The sequence below is a fragment of the Patiria miniata genome, unplaced genomic scaffold (assembly GCF_015706575.1).
Source record: "Patiria miniata isolate m_02_andy unplaced genomic scaffold, ASM1570657v1 HiC_scaffold_19, whole genome shotgun sequence".
Lineage (NCBI taxonomy): Eukaryota > Metazoa > Echinodermata > Asteroidea > Valvatida > Asterinidae > Patiria > Patiria miniata.
In genome coordinates, this window is record NW_024037057.1 from 4,842,466 (window position 1) to 4,863,970 (window position 21,505).

General features: G+C 43.8%; 1 protein-coding gene across 1 annotated transcript in view; it reads left to right on the forward strand.

Moving 5' to 3' along the window:
• Positions 1-4,368: 4,368 nt before the first annotated feature.
• Positions 4,369-21,505, forward strand: part of LOC119726055 (MAM and LDL-receptor class A domain-containing protein 1-like) — a 196,551-nt gene continuing 179,414 nt past the window's right edge. The window contains exons 1-8 of the mRNA XM_038197672.1: positions 4,369-4,460; positions 6,499-6,645; positions 7,574-7,714; positions 8,934-9,158; positions 15,034-15,213; positions 16,366-16,719; positions 18,046-18,177; positions 19,820-20,079. Of these exons, the coding sequence (XP_038053600.1) occupies positions 4,454-4,460; positions 6,499-6,645; positions 7,574-7,714; positions 8,934-9,158; positions 15,034-15,213; positions 16,366-16,719; positions 18,046-18,177; positions 19,820-20,079 (1,446 nt within the window). The 5' untranslated portion in view covers positions 4,369-4,453. The remainder of the gene's footprint in view (positions 4,461-6,498; positions 6,646-7,573; positions 7,715-8,933; positions 9,159-15,033; positions 15,214-16,365; positions 16,720-18,045; positions 18,178-19,819; positions 20,080-21,505) is intronic.

Genomic DNA, 21,505 nt, shown 5'->3' on the forward strand with positions numbered 1-21,505 from the left:
TTGCTGTGTCTGGTAGTGCTGCTGACGCTGCTGGATCACAGTAAGTGCACACTAGTCTCTCTCTCTCTTTCTTGCTGGTTTTTTTTTTGGGTGGGGGCATTTTATAGTAATGACGTTTTCCTGTGACCATTTTCTTTTCCTCCACTTTCACAACGACGGAAGGTGCCCCTTCCAGAGGGCTAGTGTATGTAGTAGGCCATACCCTCTCTATACATTATTTATCTTGCACACCTACAGAGACTGCGGAATGCTTTTCAATCTTGGGGGGGGGGGGGGCAAGGGGCACTTGCTTAGAAAAGGGGGAACTAGCTTCCGTCGGTACGGTGTGAAAGTGGAGGGAAAATGGTCCCGTTCATTTCGCTATGAACCATGATATGACGAGGATACGTTGTCCATCTTGCTCTTTGTGATTCTTTTACCTAGTTATGTAGAGAGACCAATTTTTTTATCGCGAGACATCCGCTTTCCATCTTCTGATTGGTCCATTACATGCATATCTAATGCCTTGTTCTGCTTAACACAAACCCAAGATAGGTTTTACGTCTTGTGAGAAATGTTCCTACCTCACTTAAATTATTTAAAAGGAAAAATGAGAAGAAGTGAACAACGCTCACTGAGATTCGAACTCAGCGGATCACACCTGATCAGAAGTCAGGATTTCTTCCAACCAGTCCACGAATGAGCTGCAAATCGTCGGTGATTTAAACACTATTAATCCTTGTTATATAACTTATTCTCTAATTTTCCTGGACATCATGAATATGCATAATGCAGAGAGAGCGCCCTCTTTAGATATTGTCCGATCTAGTTTGGGAAAAGAAATTTCACCGCCGGGTTCCGCCGCCACCTTGTTGTGACAGCACTATCGTTATGGAGTCAAGGACTACCCCCAAAATTGTATTGCGCCCAGTGTGTAGACCAGCTGCATGAAAACCAGCAAGTGATTAGCCATTCCGAGTGAATGAATAAATTGAACAGAATTTTGTGCGCTCCTTGTGTAGTTTGGCAATCATTGCAAACAATGTGACCTGCAGAGCGTAATGAGGATAGAATAAACCCCACCACAAATGCACATCAAACATTAAAGGTTGCAGAACCAGTAAATCGGTCCCAAATCGCCTACGCCGGCCAAATCACGATTTTCATGCCCTCATATTCTCCGTTATCTGAGCATATTGTGGACCATGAACTTGAGGGTTTGTAAAAAATATGGGTGGAAGCCGTGCACAGGACTGTGAGCTTGTAGTTCTGTGCAATTTGGATGAAATTGAAGTCTTAACAGCGCTCTATTTTGCAATGGAGTGTATATAGGCGTCGTTTTTCAAAATGGCGATGGGCTTCGGGACCATTTTAAAGGTTGATCATCTTCGGATGGAAATTTCTCCTAAAATTCATCAGTTAACCCCCCACAAATTGAAAAGAAAATAAAAGATGATGAAATTAGCTTTATTTAATGTGTGTCTCGAATACCTTGGAGAGTTGTGAGTATTTTTCCTGAATGTTTGAAGTAGGGGCATTTGTCATTGGGGTCTATGGCAGTTTATTTACTGGTCTGCAGCCTTTAAGCCGCGCAATTCATTGGCCTTCCAATGCTACCAAACTTATTTCTGTAGCGTATTCAAAGATATGCTGCAGGAACTTCAACAGTTTACCCTCGAACATCGCCGACCTCATTTAGGAAAAAAAAGCTTTGAAAAAAAAAGTGAAAACGGTCGGGCCTTTTCCTACGTTTGTTATCAGGGGTAGTTGTCCCTCACTTCAAGCGGGATATTTTTTTCTAAACAAAAAATGCATAGCGTAAATCTTTGATACTTTGGCCACTCAATATAAAAAAATAAAAAAAAAAAATATTGATTTTGACATCATTTTCTAGTACATGTGTATCCAACTTCAGGGCGTCGATCACTCAAAACAGGTTTTTTGGGGGATATTCCTCATTTTGCCTAAAGTTACAATTAATTGTGCTGCACCAAATTTGGTGGAGAAATTCGTTTTTTATCCCTCATAACCCCCTACCACTCAATGCAATGGATTGGGATATCTGCACGCAAGTTTTAGATAGATCACGAAGTTATTCTTCTTCTACCTTAAATTTAGCGTACACAAGCAGTGGGGGTGTTAAATGGGGGTGGGGCAGGGCGGTGGGGGTGTTGCAACCCGTCCAGTCTCTGGCTATAAAGTTGTAAAATGCGTCCAAAATAATCAATGAAAGAAAGTTATTCTCAAATTGTCTTATATAGAATGCAGGAAATAGCATGGTAGATTACAAAATAGGTTCCGCGGGGGGGGGGGGGGGGTGCCCCTGGACCCCTCCCCCAGCAGTGCGTGCCTTCGGCACCTTCATATCCACTGAAATATAAATTAAAAAAAAACACCCTGCTTCATAAAGGCTAGATCCGCCCCTGACACGAAATAAAGTGGAATTCCATAAAAGCGAATGGAAAATCGTGACAATTTCGGGTCCGTCCGTTATAGGGGAGGGGTCGATTGGAAAGTTGGCAAAACGTGAGAGTTATCTCTGCCCATTATAGGCTATAGGCCCATTGGTTAAAGGGAAGATACAACATTTGCAATCATCAAAAACGAAATGATCACATTTGCACGAAATATTTTACTTGATTGTTAGGGAATGACGGTCTAAAGCATCCTGTGAATTCATGGCTCCTGGTGTGCTGTCATTTTCAAGAAAACTGTATTTTCCCAACGTTGGAAAAAAACTGGCTTTTTTTTCAAAAACTGCTCCAAATTTTTCATATTTACTTATTCCGCATTTTCTTTGCAATTAATTACACACCTCTGAAGGGGTATAAGCCATGCTAGACTGAATCTCTGACCTTACAATTCCCAAAGTCTATAAATTGCTCCGTTTTATCTTAAGTGTGCATGGTCAGGGAACCAGACTACAAGAACATTTTGGTTTTCCAGAATCTACAAGCCCAAAACGTGAAACAAGTCAGTTTGCTATAACAAACTAATCCTCCAAATCCGTTTATTTCTGAAAATTGCAGCAAAAACAAATGTTGTACATTCCCTTTAAAGTATTCACTTTGTATGATCATGATTATAGCAAGGAGCTATTGTGTGATAAAAAAACCCCGAATTTAGTTGATTGACGTCATGAAATATTTCCACTGATTAAATCATTACTTTTGCCGGTCCCATGGGCAGTGACGTTAATCCGTGTCCTCGACTGGGGGGGGGGGGCGGTAACACCCCCCGAAATGACTTTTCATGATGTTGCAAATACAATTATAAGAAAAAACGGGGAACGGGGGTGAAGGGCTGTACATTATTAGACAGTAGGTGGCAGAGGGTTGCAGACCAGTAAATAAACTGCCATAGACCCCCTAAGATAAATGCCCCAAATTCAGAAATTCGGGAAAAATACTCACAACTCATTATCGATGCTGAGGGGCGGGAACCAGGCTACCCTGCAAGATCTGAAATATTTATCTGACCGCAACAATTCGGAATTCGGAGTGACTTAAGTATTTTTTTTATTTCATAAATATTAGCGATTCCTTTTCTTTCGGGATGCAACTTGAAAATAGCATGAACAGACACGACAATAATATACACATAATTATAAACAAACTAAAAGATTCGTTGATACCCGGATCGATGTATTTAAAATCGAAATTAAAAAAGCCAAATAATTTAAAAAGATTTAGGGATCGCAGCATAACAAGCTAGATATTAATGCTGGCTTTGAAGTCATGCTTGCATTATTTTGACCTGGAATAACTAATGACACCCCCCCCCCAAAAAAAAAATTCAACGATTATGAAATTTTGTTTTTGATGTCCTCGACTTTGGTCAGTCCAATCAAGGGGGCGGGTTCGTCTACCTTATGCGACGTGGTACCAGTTTACACAAAATTTGAAGATAAGACACTCGTTATTTTGTTTTCTAATCTCTATTTGTTCGGTGGGCTAATTTACTGCACTTGAAACTGCCACGTGACCTCGATCAACACTAATTGCCTCAAAGAATAAATTTGACTTTGGAGTGTGCCGGCGGGGTTGATAAGATAGGCAGAAGCTGGCATGGCATAAAGGTCCCGTGAAAATTTCTCACAAACGAAAAACTGGGGATTTTTGGTCTGACAAGTTGAATTTTATAAGAAGCTTCAAAACCTGCTTCATATAATTCGACATTATTGGAATCTGCTATTAGCACAAAATTCGTTTGAGTGGTACGATTTCTTCACTGACTTGTACATTCATATAAAAAAAAGTGCGAATGCCCAAATGTTCCCTTTTTTGCTCGACCCCCCCCCCCCTTTTTGAGGCGGTTACATGATATAGGTACCTGGTCGTGCTCAAGTGACCACTTGGTGGCGCCCTATCCACAACATTAACACGCATGGATCCAAACCGCGAGGTACGAATGCAGCTGCGGCCGAAAATGGTTTGTTTATATTTTTTAGTAACATGGGAAGCATTGTATTCAGATGGCAAGTAAGTAGGCATGGGAAGTGGGCTTACTGGAATTTTTTTAAATTTCCATGGATGTGTTTTCCATGATTGTGTCCGTTTTTTTGGTGCCTCGCCGCGGGCGCGGCGCGGGATTAGTCCGAAAATTTGGGACTCTCAATACTGATTACTGTGTATGAGAGTCCCAAAACTTAAGGTATCCATATTTTGCAAAAGTTTGTGCTGCATAATAAAACCAGTGTGAATCAAATGTGCAAGCTTCTTACTCACTACAGTTTCGTCAATAATCCCCGAAACTTCTGCCCTGCAAAGTTGCTGTTGTGAGCATTGCATCACCAAAAATTCAGCGTTTAATTCTAATTTTGCAGGGAGTTATCGAAATCCAAACGCAAAACATCACATTGATGTGTACTGCAATGCATTGTGCAAAAAGACTCCTCAGCTAAAACATTTTCATCGTGTAGATAAAACAGCGCCCTCTTGTTGATCTGAGTGAATGCTGAATGTTTCATTTTTTAAGAGAGGGTGTATGTTCATTTGGCCATTGATTAAAAACAAGTAAGCTGCAAGGCTCTTCCTACACCTACCCAGAATACCTTGGGAATCACACCACCATTTCTAAAGCATGGAGAATGACGTGGATGGTTTTTGAACTGTCAAAAACTTGCCTTAAAATTGGATTTAAGGTCTCAAATTTTGCAGGTGACATGCTTGCAACTTAAGCATTTTGATGTATGTGTTGTGTGGGCATTAATTAGCCGAATGGTGAGTAAAAAAACGTCAGTAGTAATTTTGCACGTTTTTATGCACTCACGGTCCCAGTCTGGCGCGGGATGCGCCGTGCAACTTGTACTTGTAGTTGTATCAGTCACTCAGTGGCGCCCTCTACGTCTTTAACCATGAAAGCTGTGCCAAGGTTTGTTGATATTCGATTAGAAATCATCTTGGAAAGATTCCCATATCTTGCGTAGTGGCAATCTCTAATTTTTCCCTTCAGTGACCTATCAATCAGCCACCAGAAAGTGATAATATGTGGAAAGAATGTTGCAATCATCTGAAGGCGCTACTTCAGTGGTTGTGTATAGTCGTGTTCCCTAACGTGGCGCACTTCGAAGCTTACCCAAATTTCCTCGTGTAGTGTTGCCAAACCTCTTTGTGGACAAACCTCAAATTCATGCAGTGAAATACTGGTACTTTTACCTTATTAATGCTTGCTGTTTAACCTCTGTGAACAATTTCGGTTTCATGAAATTTAAGCCGAAATTAAAAAACGGTGGCGTCCGGAAATTGGGCACAATTTGGCGGAGCGTTCCCTAACGTGGCGCACTTAAATAAATCTCGGAAAATTCCAAATTAACATTTGAGAATTTCTGTAAACTTGATAAATTCTGATAAATCATTATTATCTCTACCTACATACCCAGCCAGATGTTTGTCACAAAATTATTTTCTTAATTTTCGGGGCATTTTCAAAGGGTTCACTTTGCACTTGAAAATAAAATCGGAAAATCACGCCAAAATAATGTTTTTCTTTTAACTTTGTAGCGGGTAAATAAACTCGCGATTTATGAACGGGAGTGTTTATAACTTGATGAAATTTCACTTTCTGTGAAATTTCAGTTAAAACTTTTGCTCTAGCTAGGCGCTACAGGCGAAAAATCAAAGTGCGCCACGTTAGGGGCCGCGCCACGTTAGGGTACATCAACAATACAGACATGACAGATGGAGAGTCAAGAAAATTGTTTAAGTATTTCCTAACAAAATTGGAAATGTTTCTGTCCCAGATTCATGTCTTATCATCATTTTTGCAATGAATGACCTAATTCATTGAGATGGTACATGTATATGAAGAAAAAAAGCAGCGTCAGGTTGCAACATTCTTTCCGTCAATTTTACAAATCAAGGAAGATCAAAATTTGGATCTTTTTGGGGGAGGGGAGGGTTTCTCACTCTAAAGTGAATAACTGTTGCATTGAAAATAGCAATTATAAAAAAGAAGTCCTATTTTGGGGGTTGAAATTTAAACACAACTTATTGTCTTCACCATTGTTGTTTCTCGTAGCTTTGTCACAGAATACGTTCAACTGTGCGTTTGAGAGTGGTTTCTGCGGCTGGACGCAACCCACGGATGACGATGGCAACTTTGATCGAAAGCAGGGACCCACGCACACAGCCAATACCGGACCAGCCTTTGACCACACCACAGGGAGTAAGTAATCTCAAAGTAATAGACTTATGATAATTGCCTTCAAGTTGACTTGAACTCTTGATCCTGATAAACGTTTGACATTATGATTTAAGCCTACTCAATTTAACCTGTGAGGATATTTCCCCTCTGTGCATTGAACAGCTGGTTGTTACGCCTTTAACAATCCGGTAACCAAATTTTCTTCCCTCTGTGCAATGCATTAAACAGCAGGCTATAACACCAACATAGCTCAATGACCTGTGAACAGATTTGTTCCCCCTCTGTGCCTAGAACAGCCGGCTATTAGGTACAACTATACTATAGTGGGCCTCTGACCAAACTTCTCTTCCCTCTGTATATTAGACAGTCTACAACATGATTAATAAGGGCCTGCGACCAATTTTCCCTCCCTCTGTGTATTGAACAGCTGATGGATAATGCATATGGAGTATATGCAGGCAAGGGCGGATCCAGAACACAATTTTGGGAGGGGCCACAAACAATTTTGGTCCCTCCCAAAATGGGTCCAAAATTTTTGGATTCTAGATGCTCTGTGGTGCGATCGGAGGCAATTTCTGACCACTTTAACCAATGTTTTTTTGGAGGAAAAGATGGTGGTGTACTCATTGCCTGCCTTTATTGCGATGTCACATAAAAAAAAAAAAATTGGTTTCGTTTTGGGGGGGGGCCATGGCCCCCTTTGGCCCCCCCCTGGATCCGCCCTTGTATGCAGGACTATCTCACCCCCTCTGTGTATTAAACAGCCAGCTATTAAATCTTCACAATTGACCTTGAAACACTTTGTTCCCTCCCTCTGTACATTAATCAGCCAGCTCGTACTCCTACACTATAAACTACTCCTCTTCCCCAGTGCATTAAGTGATGAAACAGGTGGGACAATAAAGGCTTTAGTGACCACATTCTTTTGCTCCCCCTGCGCTTTGAACAGCCGGCTATTACGCCTTCATGGAGGCCACCGGGAAGAGTTGGAGCGACAAGCTTCGACTCGTCAGTCAGGACGTGACCATCACACCAACCACCGGGGTGAAATGCGTCCGATTCTGGTACCACATGTTTGGCACCTTCATAGGTGAGGTGTTTGTTTCTTTTGAAGTATCAGGTTGTATTCGCTTTGTGCTTGGCACCCTCACAGGTGAGGTGCTTGTTTCTTTTGAAGTATCAGGTTGTATTCGCTTTGTGCTTGTCGGGACTATTGTTTTATTGAAGTTCTGCATGTAGCACTTTCAAAATCTAGGACATGAAAGCCCAATTCAAAAGCTTTCTTTAAGTACGAGAATCATTCAAATCACTCGTGTACTTTTCAAGTTACAGAATTTTACACACAACCACCATTTTAAAGTTCTGTCCACGGTCAACAAAAAAGGTGTGCGTTCTTTCAGCAAAATGAAAACAATTCACACACATCCCTATGTGGTTTGTTTTTGTTTTGCTGAAAGAACACTGAACTTTTTTGTGATCCGTGGACAGAACCTTAAAACGGTGGTTGTGTTTAAAATAATAATCCGTAACTTGAAAAGAACATGAGTGATTTGAATGATTCTTGTACTCAAAAAAACTTATGAATCGGATTTCATATCCTAGATTTTGAAATGCTACATGCAGAACTTCCTTAAAACAATGGTCCCAACATGTGGGTTTCGTTTTTTTTTGCTCGCCCAGTATGTCCTGACCCAAAGTGGCCCATCAGGGCAGTCATGGGACTAAACTCTCTGTGAAATTCAAATTACCCTTTCTGACAAGCTGTTGTTTTAAAGAAAACAATGAAAGAAGGCCATTTCTAGCGATGTATCAAAAGACGCATTCTTGGAAATTTCCGCTAGTAGTTCATTTTTGGCACCTATCGACAAAGTAACTGACAAAATCACTGTTGAAAAGCATACTTGGATAAAGATAGTAATGGGACTAAAAATGTTTCTTTTTGGCAAGCTGTCGTTTTGAAGCAAACAAGGAAAGAAGGCCATTTCCAACAATGCGTCAAAAGACGTATAAGTGCGCGTATTAGTGGCCTGCACCGCGCTGCGTAATCGCTGCGTGAGCTTCCGTGTTCGTCGGAACCGCGCACTACGCTCTGTTGAGTGGTTGACAACTGTGAGTTTTTACGCTCTTGATCGTGCGGGCACCAGCGAAAATGCCTGGATGAGGGCGCGCCGGACAATATCAAAATTATTGCTGTCATCCGGGTACGTTTTACGAAAAGCATACAATACGCTGATTTATTTTTACCACTGGCAACCTGATATAAATAATAATAAACGTTACTCTATTCCGTTTTGCTTTTCCCTGACCAGGTTCGCTCCGCGTGTACCAGTCCAGCGACGGCGCGGCCGGTAACCTAGGCTCGGCCATCTTCCAGCAGTCCGGCAGCAAGGGGGACCAGTGGCTGGAAGCGGCGCTAGACGTGACATCGCCTACCACCCCCTTCAAGATGGTCCTGGAGGTGCAGCGGGGCTTGCTGGACACCAGCGACATCGCTCTGGATGACGTGGAACTCTTGGACGGTTACTGCCCGCAAGGTATGCTGACGAGACTTGCGCGTGGTCAGGGGTGATGGCTGAAGGGGTCGTGATGCTCCCTTCTTCTTCCCCCCCACCTCCCCCCACTCCCCACATTGTCCCCTGGTGTCAGGTGCTGTCTCCCACCCCCACCCTGAACCCACCAACTCACAACCTTAACCCACCACCCAAACCCTCCCCCTTAACCCACCACCCAAACCCTCCCCCCTTAACCCACCACCCAAACCCTCCACCTTAACCCACCACCCAAACCCTCCCTCTTAACCCACCACCCAAACCCTCCCCCCTTAACCCACCAACCAACCCTCCCCCTTAACCCACCACCCAAACCCTCCCCCTTAACCCACCACCCAAACCCTCCCCCCTTAACCCACCACCCAAACCCTCCCCCTTAACCCACCACCCAAACCCTCCCCCCTTAACCCACCACCCAAACCCTCCCCCTTAACCCACTACCCAAACCCTCCCCCCCTTAACCCACCACCCAAACCCTCCCCCTTAATCCACCACCTAAACCCTCCCCCTTAACCTACCACCCAAACCCTACCCCTTAAACCCACCACCCAAACCCTCCCCCTGAACCCACCACCCAAACCCTCCCCCTTAACCCACCACCCAAACCCTCCCCCTAATAACCCACCACCCAAACCCTCCCCCCTAATAACCCACCACCCAAACCCTCCCCCCTTAACCCACCACCCAAACCCTCCCCCTTAACCCACTACCCAAACCCTCCCCCTTAACCCACCACCCAAACCCTCCCCCTTAATCCACCACCTAAACCCTCCCCCTTAACCCACCACCCAAACCCTCCCAACTTAACCCACCACCAAAACCCTCCCCCTTAACCCACCACCAAAACCCACCCCCTTAACCCACCACCCAAACCCTCCCCCCTTAACCCACCACCCAAACCCACCCCCTTAACCCACCACCCAAACCCTCCCCCCTTAACCCACCACCCAAACTCTCCCACCTTAACCCACCACCCATCCCCACCAATACCTGTCTTTTTATCCCACGCCTTTACAAATTGGCCCAGTAGGGCCCATTTTTGTGGTCCCACTCCCAGGATGTACGGTATTAAACATGTGTAAAAAATAATCTTTTAGAAAATCCAATATTTTAGATTATACAACACCTGAATAAATCCCCGTCATCTGATTGGTGAATTGTAGATCATGTGACATATTATTATTCGGTATAATACACGGTGCGACCATGCGTTATACCCATGCGTTATACCGTTTCACTTTGCGCTTGTTCCATGACGCGGTATTTGCGTGCAAAATGCATGCTGGTGTGCGCGTTCAGCGTAGCGCGTATTGTTCCAAAGAGCCAGCCTTACAGCGTTGGGTTCAAACATTTTCGTAAAGGGGTAGTTCAACATCTTTAAAATCAAAGCAAATTGTAGTTTATAATTTACCAATCAAATGACGAGAATTTATTCAGGTGTTGTATAAAACAAATAACGAATGTTTTACGTTCGTGCGATGGAAAGAATAATTTCATTCGGTGACAGATTGCATGTTCTATTCCACTCGGCTTCGCCTCGTGGAATAGAACATTCAATCTGTCACCTCATGAAATTATTCTTACCATCGCACTCACAAACATTCGTTATTTGTATACTAGTGTTTCAGAAAATAGTAGAAAACACTTCTATTCAACTTGGAATTCTTGGGAAGTTACTTTTCTTCAGAAAAGAAAAGAAATAAATTTCTATTTTTGGCGAGCTGCGAAGCAGATGCGAGCCTATGTAATACCAATTTCCATCCGTCTGTCCAGGCGCCCGTCTGTCCGTCTGTCCGGCCGTCCGCGTTCAGATAAAAATGTTGAAGTTTTTGGTTCTAGTTAACTTGGGGAAGAAAATTAAATGCAGTTGTCATGTATCATCTTTATAACTTCAGTTAGGTTCATATCATTGCAGTAAATTTTATGATTTTATTGAGGAATTTTAATTCAAGGAAATGTTAAAGTTTTTAATTGTTACATGTACATGTATACTGGTATAACATGTACGTGTGTGTATACCGGTATAACATGTACATGTACACTATGCATTTGGGGATGTGCATGAGCTTCTGGTTTGATCTTTTAGTTTATGGGGTTGGAGTAGGAATGGGGTAGGTGCATGAGCTTCTGGTTTGATCTTTTAGTTTATGGGGTTGGAGTAGGGATGGGGTTGGAGTAGGGATGGGGTAGGGGAGGGTGGGGTGGGGTGGGGTGGGGTGGGGTGGGGTGGGGTGGGGTGGGGTGGGGTGGGGTGGGGTGGGGTGGGGTGGGGTGGGGTGGGGTGGGGTGGGGTGGGGTGGGGTGGGGTGGGGTGGGGGTGGGGTGGGGTGGGGTGGGGTGGGGTGGGGTGGGGTGGGGTGGGGTGGGGTGGGGTGGGGTGGGGTGGGGTGGGGTGGGGTGGGGTGGGGTGGGGTGGGGTGGGGTGGGGTGGGGTGGGGTGGGGTGGGGTGGGGTGGGGTGGGTGGGGGTGGGGTGGGGTGGGGTGGGGTGGGGTGGGGTGGGGTGGGGTGGGGTGGGGTGGGGTGGGGTGGGGTGGGGTGGGGTGGGGTGGGGTGGGGTATAGGGTTGGAGTTGGGGTTTGTGTGAGTAGGATGAGTAGGGGAGCTAGGATGGGTGGGGCGGGGTGGGTTGGGGTGGGGAGAGGGGTTGGAATACTGGGTTTGGGTGGGGTGGGGATTTGTAGGGGTTGGGTGGGAACAGGTAGGGAGAGACAGGTAGGGAGAGGATGGGCATGGATATAGGGGTTGGGTTAGGAGGGGGTTGGGCAGGGGGCGGGATATAGGATCGGAGTAGGGGTTGGGTTGGGGATGTGTAGGGATGGGTTGTAGGGGTTGGATATGGGGAGGGGGCAGTATATAGGGATCAGAGTAGGGGTTGCATGGGGTCAGGTGGGGATGTATGGGTGGGGGAATGGGGTGGGCGGGATATTGGAATTCGAGTAAGGGTTAGGATGGGGATGTGTAGGGTGGGTAAGGACAGATAAGGGAAGATAGGGTAGGTGGGTGTAGGGGGTTGGGGTAGGGGAGGGTACGGGTCAGGGGAGGGGGAAGGAGATAGGGATTGGAGTTTGAGTGGGGTTGGGATGTGTAGGTGATAGGGTGGGGATGGTTAGGGGAGGATGGAATGGGTGTGGGTAGGGGGTTGGGTGGGGGAGGGGGCGGGTTGGGGATGGGGTAAGGTTTTGGGATGGGGTAAGGTTCGGGGGAGGTGGTGATGGTGCTGTGTCTACATGTACATGTATACCCATTCTTGTTCTGCATTTGTGGCGACTACACAAGAGTTTTCCCATGGTACTACAAGTATGGGGACCAGAAGACACTGTTGGGGCTGCAAAAATCCACAAGTGGGTCCTAATTACCCTAACAATGGAAAACTCCCCCATAATACAGTGACGGCTAACCTATATACATATGTATTTATGGGTCATTCCATGCCAACTCAACAAATGGTGCACACCATCACCTCTTGGATTTTTTTCTTTTTTGGTGTACTGAAAGATACTTAGGAGAAATGCAAATTCTGAAAATTTGGGGTCTCTACGACTTTTCGTTCTTGCGCAACAGCATTTTGAAATTTGAGGTGGGCGGGGCCAAAAGTGCGTCGCGTCACGAAATTCAATGTTTAAAGGGCCATATATTTAAAACTATACACCCCAGACATTTCAAACTTGGTAATCTGGGCTATTTTTTGCTGTAGATTTCAAATATTTTAACAGAAAGAAAGTAGCTTGTTTCATTTTTAAGTTAAAGGGGCCCCAAAATGGCCCAAAACTCATCTGGACCAATGTTCGGGGGGGTGTAAGTCAAAAATTGAAAATATTTTTTTCACCAATTTTTTTGCCTGTAATAGCCCCCAAGTGAAACTACTTTCATGTAAAATCTTACACTTATATTAACTTCATTGAATGAGATATAGCCCTTGCAAAAAGCAAATTTCTTATTTTTACGATAACTTGACCCCCCCAAAAACCAACGTCAGACATTCCGCCCCAAATTTTGCTTCACATATGTTTGAGGTTGGTCCTTAGTGAAGTCCTCTGAAAAGTTTCATGTTGGTGTCTAAATGTCTTCAGTGGATAGCTGGGCTTTATAAAGAGTCTATATCTTACTATGCTGCAGGTTCCGTAACATACAAGTACATGTACATGTACTTGTATTTTATGGAACCAGCACAACAAAATCCCTGTTGATAGACTGTTGATAGACTTGGGTCAAGACTACCCATTTCCTGCTCAATAAACAGTTGCTTGTAGACCTATGTGTGCATTATATGCAAATTAGGTTAAATGACTTGAGAGTCTTATTCTTTCCATGTGCTCATCACACAGCATGCATGTCATGTATACATTTAATATAACCAGTTCTCACTTGCACAGCATAGTATAGCACTAACCTGAACCAAAGAGAAGTGATTCAGTTTGAGTAAAGGGTCTATGGTTTTAACCTGATGATCTTAGTTTTCATTATGGATAAGGGGATTCTAGTTCATGCAGGAAACTCATCATGCACCAATTGTAGCAGCTGACCTCAACCCAGGAAAATATGTTTGTGTGGTCTATGATGATGTTTGGTACATTGCTATTGTAGAAGATGTATCACAACTTCATGAGGATGTGTATGTCCGCTTCATGTACAGGACGGAATCAACAAATACTCTCTATTGGCCACAAAGAGAAGATAAATGTAACATTCCATTTGTTGATGTGTTGTGTTGCGTACCAACAGCAGAACTTCTACATAGTGGTGGAAGGCAATACAAACATAGTGAGCCAACCATCATGCAACTCATTCAACTTCATCAAAACTACATCACAAGGAATGCATAATTTCACCTGTGAAACTGTAAACAATTATATCAACTGATCAAAAGTCTACATGTACAAATGTAAGCTAAGTTTCATACCCAACTTATTCTTTATGTACCGACTGCTGTTATTCTTGGTACAATGTACATGTACTTGTATGTTACGGAACCTGCAGCATCGTAAGATATAGACTCATTATAAAGCCCAGCTATCCACTGAAGACATTTAGACACCAACATGAAACTTTTCAGAGGACTTCACTAAGGACCAACCTCAAACATATGTGAAGCAAAATTTGGGGCGGAATGTCTGACGTTGGTTTTTGGGGGGGTCAAGTTATCGTAAAAATAAGAAATTTGCTTTTTGCAAGGGCTATATCTCATTCAATGAAGTTAATATAAGTGTAAGATTTTACATGAAAGTAGTTTCACTTGGGGGCTATTACAGGCAAAAAAATTGGTGAAAAAATATTTTCAATTTTTGACTTACACCCCCCCGAACATTGGTCCAGATGAGTTTTGGGCCATTTGGGGGCCCCTTTAACTTAAAAATGAAACAAGCTACTTTCTTTCTGTTAAAATATTTGAAATCTACAGCAAAAAATAGCCCAGATTACCAAGTTTGAAATGTCTGGGGTGTATAGTTTTAAATATATGGCCCTTTAAACATTGAATTTCGTGACGCGACGCACTTTTGGCCCCGCCCACCTCAAATTTCAAAATGCTGTTGCGCAAGAACGAAAAGTCGTAGAGACCCCAAATTTTCAGAATTTGCATTTCTCCTAAGTATCTTTCAGTACACCAAAAAAGAAAAAAATCCAAGAGGTGATGGTGTGCAACATTTGTTGAGTTGGCATGGAATGACCCTTATTAGGTAATCTGTTAACTTTTTATGTTGACATTTAAAAACTGACCCCTACACCTAGGCACATCAACAAGAATCCTGATCCCCTTCCATCATGCCCATCCTCAACCCTACCTTCAGCCTCCCTTCCTGCCTTGGACAGCGAGCCATGGCGGCTTCGCCGTTCTAGTCAATTTTTTTTTCTCTTTGCAGTGGTGATAACGCCCACCCCTGGCACCATTCCCTCGCAGCGGGAGTGCGACTTTGAGGACCCCACCATCTGCGGTTTCATCCAAGACCAATCCGACAACTTCAACTGGAAAAGGACAAAAGGGCCGGCCTCGTCCGGCAATACGGGGCCTAAGATTGACCACACCACTAACACGGCCGCAGGTGGGTCATATTGTGCTTATAAATTATTCAGTATTCAATTATTCAAACCTGGATGATATATCGAATATTCAAATATTCAAATATTGACATTGGGGCTGATTGAAATACGATGAACAGAGACTAAATTCAGCATGCCTTTAACAAATTCACAGTGTTAACCATGTTAACCGTGTTAATGTTAACCGTGTTAAGTTAACACGGTTAACATTAACACGGTTAACATGTAACAGTTAACATACATACTGGCTGTTTTTATACACAGGCGCGGCTGACGGGTTAAAACTTCAAGCATGCCCCGACTTGCCTCCGGGTGACGTCTAAACATGCTAATCCCTTGTGTCTTTTGTACACACAAACACAAAATCCGGGAAGTCTGTGGAGGCGCCCCTTGTGTTGATCTTGAATTGGCCGCTGTGCCGTACGGCCTATTTCTGCAATTTATGCTCCATTGCACACCCCGGAGTGTTGAAAAATATGAAGTTACGGCCAAAAATATCGTACAAATACTGCTAAAATGACTCTTGCGAATCAGTATTTGTGGCATTTGGCTGTATATCAGATGTTGGCTGCTATATTTTGCCTTTTATCGAAAATCGAAATTTTTGCCAAAAATGATCCGGCGCGAACCGGTTAAAGTGACTATCCACAAATATGTGGCAAAACCAAGCCTACAGATAAAATAACATCGTGGATCTTTTTGCATCAACATCTTGATACTAATGGCGGGTGATAGTGCGAAAAGTTGGTCCGATGGCGATGAAAGTTACAGTTTCAGCTTTTTTTAGCCGGAATTAGCCCATACACTATAGTACAAACCAATTTGAGGAGGGTAGGGTTTAAACTTTTATTTTTGGGTGTGATTTGACACGAGACGACCCCTTTCGTACCATTCAGGGGGTAGTTGTGATCGGAGCCCATGAGTAAAACTATGCAGAGCTTCAGGACATATTTCTCTCTCACCCTCCTGAGGATGGACAGAGTACACTGTCCGAAACGTCGAGTTCTACACTCAACCAACCGGTTCTTTTCAGAACCACACTTCTACCAGGAAGAGATTACTTTCCACATGGTGTTACCCGCAATCTTTCAACTTGATCTCATCTGCCGTGCAAAGCTTCAGGTCATACATATTTCTTTGTGTCTTTCCCGCAGGCTACTACATGTACATCGACTCCCAAAACCGCCAAGTCAACGACGTGGCCCGCCTAGCCACTCCTTCTTTCCCCGCCACAAACGGCGAGTGCCTGGAGATGTACTTCTACATGTACGGCGCCAACGTGGGCACGCTCAACATCTACATCGTGGAGCAAGGCGGCGACGTCACCAAGCAGATCCCTGATTGGACGCGGAGTGGTAACCAGGACGACAAGTGGTTGATCGCGCGCATGTCGGCCTCCACGTCGCTGGATTACCAGGTGGTGTTTGAGGCCACCGTGGGCGGGACCTCCTTGGCCGTTATCGCGATCGACGATCTGCGCGTTGTGACCGGAGCCTGCCAGACTCACGGTACATGTACTATTATTGTTATCGTTAAGGCCAAAAAAAAAATAAGTCGGTCTCTGGTCAGCGCGCGCGTCGATTTTAATAATGCGCGTCAATCTTCTTTTTTTTTACAAAATGTTCTGCGGTAGCTCCAACAGCGCCCTCTATTGCCGCACCTGCTCAATTTTTTTTTACCAAAGAGCACCAAGGAATGGGAAATTGCAAAAGGCAAATGATCGAGAGCACTAAAGCCAATTTTGGAGGACACCAATGTACATGAGGACACCAAAAATGCAAAATAGTACCCCACCTTGTCTGTACAATCCAAGCTTGAAGGAAAAAAAAAGCCAAAAAAAAAAAAAGCCGCATCCCCGCGTCAATTCCGGAACTTTGGTCTGACCAGAGACCAAATATTTTTTTTTTGGGCCTAACCCTAATTCCCTCAATCTTGCAAAATCGCAACCTCAATCCTGCAAAATCCTCCAGCAATCGCTGTCAATATGTTGGGGCAGAACCAGTGACATCCTGGAGCAGTGCGGAGGATTTCAAGTATAATAAAGGCCTAAATGTCTGAGCATAAACATGCATGGCTGAACATAAACAACACAAGGTCTGGCCTAAGACAACCTCGTCCCCAGGGTGTCGAGCAGTACGCGCCCACCACTACCTGCTCTCTCACCCTGGTATTGGATCATTTGCATGTGCAAGATTTTTGCACACGTATGCAAATGAGGAACAGTCTGGTGCCTGGATATGCGTTACACATTAGCGTTTGTTTTTGTATGCGGTGTCGGGGGTAAAAACAGTGTCAATTCGTAGCAGCGCGAGCACGGTGTGAGTTACGAAAACACGATTTTTGAAATCAAACTGTTACGATCTTATCGAGACAACATGCAGTATCATATTTCATATTAATATGAGCAAATTGGAAAGGAAATTAGTATTTTCGAGAAGGCGTGGACGAATGATCGCGAAAACACGTACTGCACGTTGTGAATATATAGCACCAAGTACACGATAAAAATCCATTACTAGCCAATTGCGGTATCCAATCAGGATACAGGAAGAAAGTTTCCTATCCAGGGTTTACTATTGGAAACGCGGTTGGAAATAAAGTAAGCACTGGGGACGAGGTTGGGCCCAAGACCTTGTCACAGTGCTCCTCCAAAATCAGCTGCACAGCTGGAAAAAAAAAAATCCGAAAAGTTTTCAAACCATGGATGATCAAAATACATCTTGGAAAATTTGTGAAATAAAAGCCTGACAAATGTTCTTAATTCTTAGGTCGTGTAGTAATTTTAGAATGCCTTGACACCTGTTGTTTTTGTTGTTGTTTATTTTTGTTCTCAGGGGATTGCAGCTTTGAAAACAACGACTTGTGCGGTTGGTTCCAGGATTCCATCGACCAACTCGATTGGCTGGTAAAAACTGGAGCCTCTGGAAGTGGACCTGACAAAGACCACACGACCCGCAATAACACCGGTTAGAGTCGCCGAGTTTACTAACTTTTTGTTGGGGGGGGGGGGGGGATTGTGCCAAAACATGGTTGGCCCAGTGCCAAATTGGTACATGTATCTATTGTCAATTTTGGCATGATGCCATCTATGCCAAAAAGATACATTGCCAACCCAGGTGTTCATGCCTTCTCCAATATAAAGTTCTTCATTTTTTGGCATGGTGCCAAGAAAGGGTTGGCCCAGTGCCAAAATGATATGTTACCAACCTAGGTGTTCATGCTTCCTCATTTTTGGCATGGTGCCAAATAAGGGTTGGCCCAGTGCCAAAAAGATACATTGCCAATCCAGGTGTTCATGCCTTCTCCTGTATAAAGTTCTTAATTTTTTGGGCATGGTGCCAAGTAAGGGTTGGCCCAGTGCCAAAAAGATATGTTACCAACCCAGGTGTTCATGCTTTTTCCAAAACTTTCTTTTTGACATGTGAGGGTTGGCCTAGTGCTAAGCAGAGTGTACTGTCAACCCAGATGCTTTCTCCTACAGTTTTTACTTTTTTTGGCATGGTGCCAGATAAGGTTTGGCCCAGTGCCAAATGTATGGTCAACTGAGGTATTCATGCCTTTTCTCATGTAGCTTTTCCCTGTTTTGGCGTGATGCCAAATAAGGATTGTCCTAACTTCAAACACAGCGAATTGTCAATCTAGGTGTATATATACCCTCTCCTACAATTTCTTCCTTTTTTTGGCATTACGCCAAATATGGGTTGGCCCAGTGCCAAATAAATATGTTGTCAAGCCATGAGTTTGTGTACCAACTCACAGTTCAAATATTGCCATGTGTGTCATATCTACTGCAAACTTGTTAAGTAAAGTTGACATACCAATAGTGTTTGCCCTAATATTGTGACCCGCTCCACAAAAGAAGGGAATTATGTCACAAAAAAGTGTAATTGGGTTATATACATCGTTGGAAAGCCCACAACGTAAGCTTTCATTTGGTGTATAATAGAGCTCCATAGCCCCTCCCGTTCTGGAGATATGACGTATTTGCATATTAAATACTCTTCCTTGGAGTTCAAATTACACAACTGAGAAAACAGGCTTGGAAATAGCTGGCTCTGTTTCAGAACAGCAAAAAGATGCATACAAAATAATCATGTTTTCCCCACTTTATTCATCAAAATCAACATTTCTGTGAATGAAAGCTGAAACTGCGGCGATAAAGTTGTCATTTATGACAAAAAAAATGAAAATCACATTTTGACGAAATTTTCTTCCTCAGTGGGCCATTATACAATAATGCACAGCGGGATTTAATACTTTTTTGTGGAGCCGGTCACCTGATGCAATCAAGCTAAATGAGTCGTTTGTCGGGAAATTTCATGTGGAGATTCAGTTCAAAATAGGGCCACTTCATCACATCACTTCATCACATCTCTTGGTGATCGGACTTCCATAATTTTTGAACTAGAAATGGTACCAGCATGCGGTTTTCACAGCAGAAATGCCGAGATTGTGCTCTTTTCAAATTTGTAAAAAAAAAAAAAATTGACCAGGGTCGACAAATGACTCATTTAGCTCGATGGCATCACATGTGATTTCTTGCAATTTTAATAAATTTGTTGATTTTTTTTGTTTTTCAAAACTTGTCTCGGTTCTCCCTCCACCCAGGCTGGTACATCTACCTAGACGCAGCCAACGCCCAGGCTAATAATGAGGCCTACTTGACCAGGTACCAGAGCGGAGTGGCAGATCCCTCCACCCTCCGCTGCCTGACGTTCTGGTACTACATGAAGGGATCCAACGCGGGCGAACTGGCCGTCAAACGGGAGCAGGGCCCCACCACCGACACGGTCTGGAAGCTGTCGGGCAACCAGGGCTCCACTTGGAACTTCGGACAGATCGCCATCCAGCAAGCTTCCTTCTATTACGTAAGTGGAACTTCAAGTCACGTTTGGTTTGATGTTGCGTGCCGACGAAAAGCGAGTGTGGCCTGAATGTTATAATGTTATAGGTCTCTCTTAAAGAGGTTGTGGAATGCTCGAAGACATTTCGTCATTTTTCGGGTATATGTAGCCTAAGATGTGATGAAATAAAAACGACTATTGTTTCTGTCATAAAATGAGTACAAAAGGTATTTTTGAGAGCTGTTTTTCAAGTCCTGTCATGCCTGTTTCGACCCGAACGTGCAATTTGTGTAAAAGTCGTCGATGCGGGCAGCAAACAAAACACAGTAAATCGTGACGTAATAAACAGGACTCCCGATGCAGAGTAGCATAAACGAGTCCTGTTTATTACGTCACGATTTACTGTATTTTGTTTGCTGCCCGCAACGACGACTTTTACACAAATTGCACGTTCGGGTCGAAACAGGACCTGAAAAAATAGCTCTCAAAAGAACCCTTTGTACTCATTTCATGACAGAAACAATAGTCGTTTTTATTTCATCACACCTTAGGCTACATATACCCCAAAAATGACGGAAATGTCTTCGAGCATTCCACAACCTCTTTAAAGATGGCCATCTCTGTAGGAGAACTGCATATTTTACGCAATCAAGCACGCATTGTGCAGTGTTGAACATGTTCCAAACATGCGCTCTTATTGCTCGAAATGTGTTCGATATAACAATGCGGCCAATGTGCGTTATGCAAGTTGACGCTTAAAATGCCGATGCACGTGGCTGGTCTGTAGGAAATGACGTCATTTGAGAGAGCTATTGGGTCAGATCATAAGACGGCAAAGTACCACGTGACCGTCCAGTTTTCCCATGATCGGCTACCATTGCAGTAGACAAGCATTTGGTGAGCATCCATTTCGTGTCATCGTAAATTATAACACCTCACCCACAGATTCTGTGTCTTGATTGGCCGAGAGCGAGTCACATGTTACTTTCTAATTTTGCTATCTTTCTGTGCACTGCCAAAAGTACTATGCGCATAGCAACCAAAGTACTATACCATTGGCAACCAAAGTACTATTTCCACAGCGCGGTATTTGTGTGCAAATGGATGCTGGTGTGCGCCTTGCGCGTTGCGCGTAGCGTGTATTGTTCCAAAGAGAGCGCGCCGCAGACTTGGGTTCAAACATATCGTGAAGGGGTAGTTTCGAAGAGAGAAATACATTTTCCATCAATTTTGTATTGAAATTGAAGTTTATTTCAACCGTGTTCAGATTTAAATAATTTAAGATATTAACACCAAGCAGAATCTGTGGGTGGAGTGTTATAAAACAAATATTGAATGCTTTATCTCGTGGTGAAGTAAAACTAGCCTCCCTCGGTGATCCATGGACCATTCTATTTTCCCTCAGCTTCGCCTCGGGAAAATAAAATGTCCATGGATCACCTCGGGAGGC